Consider the following 9,516-nt stretch of genomic DNA (forward strand, 5'->3'; position numbering starts at 1 on the left):
GGTTAGAAGAGGCCTAGCTATAAAGTAAAGTTAGCGAACAAAATTGCTCCTGTTTTACCTCAAACCAGGACACTGGCAAAGAGAAATAAAGGCATGAAATACTGGTCGCAAATTTCTGTCATCTCAGCACAAGAGCTGGAAATAATACATCTGAGCTTCTTGTCTACCATTTTTATCATGTTGGGATGAAGCATAATGCAATGCTGCAACTACCAGCAGCCTTTCTTCAACACATACGGAATTTAACTGTACAATTAATGGATTCGTGCAGCTATGCTAACTTCAATGTAACACAAATAACTCATTAAATATGTTGTTTTCAGGCCTTATCAGGCAGTTTAATTTATGGTGGACTTACCTTCAAAATGCACGAGTTTTGTTGCACTCGGCTGACATATACCAGCTGTCAAGTCAACCATGTTGCACGCAGTAAAGGGAATGTAGTACCAGGAAAGGGATTACTTCCTTTGATAAAGAACAAAATCAAAACTATGCTAAGGCCTTTTGAGCTCCAGTGTAATATTTTGGATAGGGAGCAGGAAAAGAATGAAGGGGAATATCGTGCAAGAAAAGATTTCTTCAGGCATAAAAAACCCCAGCAGTCTTAGAGGCAAAATATATTACCGGAGGAGAGCATAGTTAGTAGTTGTATAGCACTATAATCAATAAAGAGCAGTAAAGAAACCTAAAGTCTCTATGCCTGCCTTGATGATGTTTGCCTCCTTCCCTAACATACCAGTCTCACAAGTATATGCACTTAACCTTCCTTACAAATCTTCACATGAATAGCTCAAGTGATTAAACCTGCGCAAACATGAAAATGTTTACAAGGTTATGTACAATTCAGACTTGAAACAATAAAATAAGAATCCTTGAGGTTTACTATGTTTTGGTTAGCGCTTTAGTTTTTGTACATTTTAGGCTACTAAGTTGGTGTAAAAATCTTCTGTGTACATTAGTAGTCCATTAATGCATTTTTTGAAAATTTGTAGGTTAGTATTTTATGAATATGCACTTCTTGTCTTCCTGTGTTGTTCTTGAGAACTGTTTTTAACGGGCAGTGGTGACAACTATAGAGTGATATTTATAGCTTTGTTTGTTTTGCTCTCTACTGAAAGGATCAATCTCATAGACATTTCATTCCAGTACCTCAGATTAATTTTCCACAAATTAACCTCAAACAAATGCTAGTGCAGATATTCTTATATTGGAGGAATCATCCCAGCTAACATAAAGGTGTATAGATTGGAAAAAGGGCAAGGGACAGTCATCTTGTTACAAGTCAGCAAAAGATAACTGCAACCAGCATCAAGAAGAAAAATATGTTACAATAAAGTCAGAAAAATTACCATCTGCCTACTCCACGTGCTATTCCTTTCATAAATCTAAGTAGCTTCATAGAATTTGAATATGACTTCTCATTTTTAACATCTATTAATTCTAGTTTTGTCTTTACTGAGTAACTGCAAGAAAGAGTTGTGCTAGTCACTTTGTATGATCTGTCCTGAAGTGACTTCTTTTTATTATTCCATTTGCTGTTTTCTAGTTGCCCGTGTTTTAGATATCCTTCCCGGGACTCTAGACATTCTTCACACTCGAACCTTGTTTCTTCCCATAGATACTAAGGAACAGTTTGACTCTTCTATCTTTACTCTTGCTCAGTGTCATTTATTGATACGGTTTTGTGATATCGAGAACTGCAGAACACAGACGCAAGGACCATAGAAAGCTAATGACCTGGCTTGGGTACAAGCAGAGTACCATAAGCTTTAAGCAGTTTGATATTTCACATCAGTGATCGCCACATTAATTAATGTCTTTGTTACATAGCCAACACATTGTAGGCCATATAAAAGTATGTATTTTTGGTGAGACAAGATGAATAGAATACATGTCACTGTATTCTGTTTTTGTATCAAAACTTTTTATATCAACAGCAGTTTCATTGCAATAAACTAGTAGAATCCCTTCAAAAATATCACATTCCCAACAGCTCCCAGACTCCCAACAGCTGCAACTGTCAATAAACCCCCAAATTTAAATGTTTATATTACACAAGGGGGAGCTATGAAGAAGTCTATGCATTTGGCTACATCAACTTACAGACATTTATAGCAAGGCTTTGGCAGTAGCACAGCTAGCTATGATAATGCTTTCAGCCAAAGTATCAATACAAAAAAAAAAGAAATCGCAAACTCACACATTGATATCAGTTGAGCTAGGTGGCAAGAAATCCAGTTGTGGATAGAGTTAATCATTAAACAATGTATTTAAAGAATTCTATTCAGGCTCTTTTGAACATGAATTAATCAATCTGCCTTTGTTTTGTAATTGGTTATAAACTGCCGTCTTGGGTTATCTTTTAAAAAGTTTGGGTAAGCATGATCTAACTCTAAGGTCACATCCTATTACAAATACTTAAATTGGAAAGCTAAATATGAGGAGAAAAAATGTCTGGAAAAATAGTTAACTTGTGCTCCCATTGTTTTGATGCCTGTTCTGCAATTAACAGTTAAGACTGGGCTTAGTTCTGGCATCAAATGATATTCTCAAGTAGGCAGCTGTTTCAAGAAGAGAGTCAAAACTGTTTCTATGTCAAAAACTTAATGACAAAAAATCAGCAGAGCCTGCCAGCTGGCATATCTTTCACAGAAGTATAAAGTGTCCAGCAGAACAACTGAATGGAATAATTTTTGAAAGCTGATAATTAAGTTTCAACAATATTGCCAGTTTCTTGCTTAAAAGTCTGTGAATATTTCTCACAGGTGAATGATTTTCTGTTTTACTCTGGTTATTTTATGCCTTCTGAACAAACAAAACACCATGACAGCAGTTCTTTTCCTCATGAGCAAGACATGCTTTTTTAGCAGAGACTGTTGAAGGTTCCCATTTAACGTGTAGATTGAAAAAAATTCAACAGTGAAGTAGATGTTTAGCTCCTTTAATAGGCAAAACTATTTTCAACACATTCCAATAGACATTGCTTTTAATTGCAACAATTTGTTATCTCAAGACAGTCTTAAAGTTTAATGAATTTACGTTAAAAAAACCCTCGTAGATTGTATAACAAGTTCCCATGTTAATCCAGTGCCATGAAGCTTGAAGGAATCCCACTGTGCCTTCAGAAAACTAGCATCTTGTATAACCTCATATTCATTATAATTAAAATAATCTTACTACTTTCCTTCACAGTTCAGGAGAACCACCATTTCAAAATGATCAGCTTGGCACCTCTTCTTGCTGTTTGAATTCTACATTTGAACCGCAGACATGCTTAGACAACTACACGGATGTAAGGTAATAAGGTTTTTCCATTTAGTAAATACCTTAAGCCTCACCTCTCCAAAATGCTGATATCAGTGCCCCATTTTCAGAGCACATGACCATTTGTGAGTGAAAAGAAAATAATTTCTATGCATAATGTTGATTTTGCAAGTCTTACTTAAGGCCCTGTTGAAGAAATATTTCTTGATCCTCTTAAGCCTTTCACTCTAACAGCTGGCTCAAATATGAGCTCAATGAAAGGCCGTAATTTTTTTCTCCTCATCCAGTACCCTGTTGTTTGCTCTTCGTATTTGGAAGGATATAGCAACAGCCGTTCTTCTATAGTGTGATGTCCAAAAAGTCATGATCCATTTTCCTCTCTTCTAAAAAAATCAAGGAAATAAGGTGTCATCTGATTTGAACTGTATTTGCTCTGGCACACATTGCACTCCTCCCATCTCTGAGGTCCAAATTAGAATTTGTTATACCAGTCTTGGCAATTTCTGCAGGCAGTGGTTGACTTGACCTTTTAGTCCAGGTAGCTTTTTCCACTAGAGGACTAAAATCACAGGCTGTAGGAAGGATTGACTTCAGTCAATGAGTTATGAGGAATTAACGTGAATCATTGCCATTCCAAATTACCAGCGCTCGGACGCAGTAACAAACTGCAAAAAAATAAGTCACAACAGCAGCCTATTTCCCTTAGAAGGACAGTCTGGGCAATGGCTGCTTCGTCCCAGAGCACTACATTTGGTCACTGGAAGTACAGTCACTACAACCTGTGCTGCCCTCTCTCCAAGGCAAAGGCAAGTGTCCAACAATGCCCGAGCACGGCCAGTCACTGTGGGGTAAGAGGTAATTGTTTCATAATCCATTCGGGACAACGATTGCTGCGAGCGAAGGACATCGAGGATGTGGTTGAGGCGTCCTTCTGTCATGCAGCTCAGTATGGTCTGTCTCTGGCAGGCTAGTATTTGACAGCAGTTTCCTTTGCAGCAAGGATCTGGAGTGAAAAGGAAACAAAATGAGATAAACTAAGTGCTCTTTTCTTCTAGAAGTTGTTGCATCAACAACAGCATCAACACCAGAAATATAAACTCAGTAAAGAAGGAGGAAGAGTTAGTTTATTTGCATTCTTTGTTCAAAACTAGTCCAATGTACTTTTATCTTCTGTTCAAAACTCATGATGATCAGATTACAGAAAATAAGTGTTTCTAAAGATTATTAAGTGCTCAGATTGTGTAAGGAGAGGAGATTTTCAGGTCTCGCACTGTTCATCTAGCATCTGTATCAAACTTTATGCAAAGCAGCTTGGCTCGACATAGATGAGAAAGCTTTGTCCTGTAGAAAGTGGAAGAACAGGTAATTGGGGGTTCAGGGTAGTAGGACTGTTTGAAACTGGGAACTTGAATGTATGTCAAAGCCAAACTAGTAACAAAAGTAATACTCTTGGCAAAATTATCAAGAGCTTTGGGTTCTGTCTCTTTACAAACTGATTCGAATACTTAATACTGACATTAGGGTTTTTAGTGTACAGCAAATACCATACAACCAAGAGAAAATTAATAACCAAAAGCCATTGTCGCTTTGAAAACCATGCCTCTCTCATTCTGATTCGCAATTGTTGCCAGTGGAGTTCTGTGATGAACTTTTCCTGCATGAACACGTCTGTTGATTTATGCAGAAATTACATCATCAATCGGAAGTAAATGGAAGTGGAAGAGGATGGCCGGCTAGATGTGACAGCTGTCATAGGCCAGCTTGCAAAAAAAGCTCACAAAGCTGCACCTACAGGCAGAGGCAGGCTTCAAAAATCGGAAGCTGGCCTGTTCTGCCTCTGTTCAGTAGGAAGAACTGAGACCATGTACGTAAGGAAATGAATGGTCCTCCCCTCCTCCGAGTCACCTGTTTCTGTAGTCAATAACTACTTCTGTAGAGGTATGAAATACACAGCTTAAAATTAATATATATATATATATATATTTGCAGACTTAAACAACTAATGTATTTCACATTCAATGTGTGCTATATTTTCTGTATTTTTATTATGGTCTTTTCAGGACTGTTCTCAGCCTGAATGTGACCCTGGGAAAGAACGAGCCAGTGTTCTCAGTGGCCAGTGCCTGAACTTCTGAGAAGGTAGGAGCAGCTACACACAAATATACTCAAGAGACATTTGTATCAAGTTTGGAGGGGTTATAATACCTGAAATAGCGTAAACGAAATTTACGAAATACACCTGAAAATGTACACAAAATTTAGAGGACTCTGCGTCCTCCAAACTTTGAGTAATTTAATCACTAAGATCTGGCCAAAGAGAATATTGCCACCTGAAACTGGAAATGGGGTCTTACCTGTCACCGCTTGTTCAAGTTGCGTAGGTTGTGGTCTGTGCTTAAGAGCCAGTGGTGGGTCCTCATGCTGATTGCTTTCTTTGCCTGCAGTTGAACCAGGTAAGGGAATCGTACAAAAGGAATTCGATTTTCTACTGTCAGAGCCTGGGTGATCTGGGAGAAGTTTAAGATGAGTAAGATGAGACCCTTGCAACAACAGAACATTAGATATATGTCGACCACTGCAGAAGACTGCAACTGAAATGAAAACTAACTTGAGAGCGCTTATTTATTACTAGCTGTTCTTTATGCCCTTGTTAATGATCATTATTCCTCAGAAGATTTTGGCATATAGTACTACACACATCTGACTTTTTCAAACTGTCTGTAGGAATTCATTTCTGAAGTTATGGAACATTCTGTTCTGTCTGTAAGTCTTACAGCTATTGATCAGAACTAAAATGCTTGGAAATGCAGATGTTGCTGTAAGAGAATTGATTTCCTATGCCTCAACTTTTGTATCCAAAGGCACGAGGAGCACAGAAAAAGCTTTAAAGGAAATATATCACTTCTTGACACAAATTTAAACACTTTGACAGGACAAATCCACATCAGAAAGACAAAGGAAATTATATAGGAATGGTGATTACCAGGAATGATTCCTGTGTTCCTGGAGACACAGGAGATGTGGAGACGCATATTTTTAAAACATATCTCCTTTTTTTATTAGCAGATTAAAAAAAAATAGTTATTCTTGGTGGCACATGTCAATAGAAACTGCAGTACTGGTTCCCAGGAAGGACTTGTTCTGTCAAAAGCAACAGGCAATATTTGATGTGCCAAGGAAAGGCAGCTGTACATTACAGGTCAGGGTTCTAAAAAAAAAAAAAAAATTTTTCTTTTTTTAACCAAAAGAGGCTTTTTAATCTATACACTTAATCAAAAGATGTATAGTTGCATCTCTGGTTTTCTGCAGTGAACTCACACTTCAGATAATACCAGTAGAGGGCACAGCTGTACTCTGAGAAGGGACAATTTTACTTGGAAAAGAACATGTGGATATGGAACAACTGGTAATATTTATCCTATTTTTAGTTTAGTTTGAGCTGATAGAGACCTTTCTTTGTTGTTATATTCTGTGTGATAGCATTTGACAGACCTGTCTCAAGAATATTTTCTCTTCTTGCATTGTTTGTGCTGCTATCAAGTAGAATAGTTGACGCGCTTGGTACTACAAAAGGAATTTTCTTGCTGATTACGTGGTTGGGTTTTGGTGGACAGATGACCTGAAAAAGAGCAAAATAGAGAAGAATTATCTTCTTCAAAGCTTGTTCCCAAACCTTTTCTAAGCAGTTTTCTCTTGGAATAGTAGTATCACAGTGCAGGGCAGGGTGCGTACGCAGCTCTTGAGCCTATAGACATACTTAATTCCACTTTAGCTCATTACCTTGGGTCACTGCGGCAGCACAGATCCATAGGCTAACTGTCCGAGGTTTTGCTGCAGTCCTAGATTGCTTCTGCAGCCTGTGCTGCCAGCACCCCTGGTAGCACTGGAACCTGAGCTGTTTAAAGCTGGCTCTGATCCAGGTATGTGAGCTTCAGTTCTGTCTCCGTCTTTCAGTATTGGCAGGCCTGCCGCAAGTGCCAAAATCGCTTTGAAAATGGGAGTTAACTGTACTTTGGAGCTATCCCAAAGCAGCTGGCCTTGCTCTAAGAAAATTGGTTGCAAATGCTAGAATTCAGCCTAGATCTTTTTCCAGCCATCATTTTGAAAACACTACAAGAAAGGTTAAATTTTTGCTGTTTCATTAGGACCTCTTCCAGGAGAGGTTCAAAGCAACTCTTGAGTGGAGGAGGTTGTTTTTGCAGAAACAACATCAGAGTCAGCTGCTTGGAAGAAGGTAAAACAGTAGGTTTGGTGGTTAACTGGACTGAGTTATCGTTGTTAGGGACGTTTTGCCCTGCAGTGTTTTTGGTATGCATTGTCAGGGCTGGCAGGAGAAACAAGCAGCTTACGAAGTGTTCTTGTAAGACTCTCAAATGCATGCTGTGTACTCACCTCTGAATTGCATATGCCTGTCTGCAACGTGTATATTTCTGAACCTTTGCATGCATTAAGTGCTTTCTCCTGGAAAAAAAGCACAGTAACTCTAGTAAGTATACATATGCTGTGTTCAATTCAGTTGTTAGGAGCAAGAATTTATACTGACAACGTATATTATACTCCCAGGTATGCTGATATACAGTAATATTGAATGGCACAGAGCAATTTTGCATTTTAACACATGCATAGCCATAGAATATGACACAACCTCTACCCTGTTACTGTTTCTGCTGTTTCAAATTTATTTTAAAATCCAGTTTTGAGTCATGCAGGGGAAGATGAAAATAGCCCTATATTGAGAGAGAGATGGGGCTAGCTATAACATGTTTTCCTTTAAGTATCCAAACAGCAGGGCCATCCCGTGTTTAGTATGCCAAACTGTCTGCAATAAGGATGTGTCAATAATGTAACCTTTTTCCATTTTGTACATCTGCAGCAGATTTGTTCAACTTTTTTTTTTTTTTAAAAAAATTTATATACTTCAACAGTTATGAATCAATCCGTTTTCAGGAGTTTCCAGTAGCATCTTCAGTCATTTTGGACATATTGTCAGCTCAGTTGTTTGAACAATAGCGCTCTTTGTTAATTTAGGAAATAGAAAAATAAAACCTTGCTCAAGGGAGATTGAAACATTAGATTATGGAATATTTGTCCATACAGTCCTAAATAAACTTCAACAGTAGTAAAAATTACTTGGACTATAGCTATGCCACCTATTAAAACATTGATCAAATCTGTTTTTTAATCCCAGACTGTAATTGCAACATGTAGAAATAATCCAGCATGCATTAACATAAGACCAGAAATTAAACCAGTACCACAGCATGGGTTGTGTAAATCCAGATGGAGTCGGAATACTTGTTCAAGGGCTGAGGCATGCGTCACTAATTCCCCACTATGACTATCTAAGTTAGCTAGATAGGATATAGCTATAGTTGTGGCAGTTAGATTTGTGCCAGATTTCCCATGGCAATGTAGACATACATGGAATTAGCTGTATCCCTCATTTGCTGGCCATTGCCCATCCATTCCTGTGGTATCAGAGACTTAGACCCTAGGACAAGCGGCATGTTGTGCCCGAAGCACATCAACTTAGAAGCAGTGAAGCATAGAAGAAAAGTGCTGATACTAGTATTGCTGCAGCAGGTACTAATGCTGTCCAGGTTTTGGAGTAAATGTCTCCTTACCAGTACATACCACAAAAATTGGCCTTCGTTCTAGTCTTAATCTGACCTACCTGAGGCTGATATTTGTTCTCACTCACAAGGGTTTACCAGTCAGACTACAGCTGGTGACTAGAAAGAAGGCATCATATTATTATAATCACAGTTAGCAATTGACACGGTTCCTAGAGAACCTCACAAAATCTATTTTCTACAATTCCTGAATGAACCTAAAGTGCCAAAGGGTACTCTCCAGATCTCTGGCGTGTCCAACAAAACAATGAAGATAAAACCTTTGCTGGTTACGGACCACAAAGATTGCAATTGAAAGGATCAGGTAATAATATCCTCGTGGGAGAACAAAACTTAATCTTGCACTAACCTTTGCATCCATCAGACTGTAGATTGCAGTGGAAATTGCCTCCTTATTTATACTAGTCAAAATTCCATTTAGAAGGTCTACACATTCTGCAGGGGGAATAAAGCATTTTAAATACCACATTGCATGTGAAAGTGTGTATATGTTTAGGCTTCAATGTATTGCAGCTAACTTTACTATTATGTTGAGTAGCTAGATGAACTACACGGAATTAGTTTAATACGACTTCCACCTCACACCTCCTCTTGGTTTCCTTTTTGAAATGGTTTTAAA

The 9,516-nt window shown here is 38.2% G+C and overlaps 1 protein-coding gene across 1 annotated transcript in view; it reads right to left on the reverse strand.

Annotated features, from left to right (window-relative positions):
• Window positions 1-3,944: 3,944 nt before the first annotated feature.
• The window catches only part of LOC104287734 (receptor-interacting serine/threonine-protein kinase 2-like), a 12,530-nt gene continuing 6,958 nt past the window's right edge, over window positions 3,945-9,516 (reverse strand). The window contains exons 7-11 of the mRNA XM_009886468.1: window positions 9,247-9,332; window positions 7,657-7,725; window positions 6,715-6,883; window positions 5,619-5,771; window positions 3,945-4,267 (exon numbers count right to left, since the gene is read on the reverse strand). Of these exons, the coding sequence (XP_009884770.1) occupies window positions 3,945-4,267; window positions 5,619-5,771; window positions 6,715-6,883; window positions 7,657-7,725; window positions 9,247-9,332 (800 nt within the window). The remainder of the gene's footprint in view (window positions 4,268-5,618; window positions 5,772-6,714; window positions 6,884-7,656; window positions 7,726-9,246; window positions 9,333-9,516) is intronic.

Source organism: Charadrius vociferus, unplaced genomic scaffold (genome assembly GCF_000708025.1).
Source record: "Charadrius vociferus isolate BGI_N301 unplaced genomic scaffold, ASM70802v2 scaffold400, whole genome shotgun sequence".
In the NCBI taxonomy this organism is placed as follows: Eukaryota; Metazoa; Chordata; class Aves; order Charadriiformes; family Charadriidae; genus Charadrius; species Charadrius vociferus.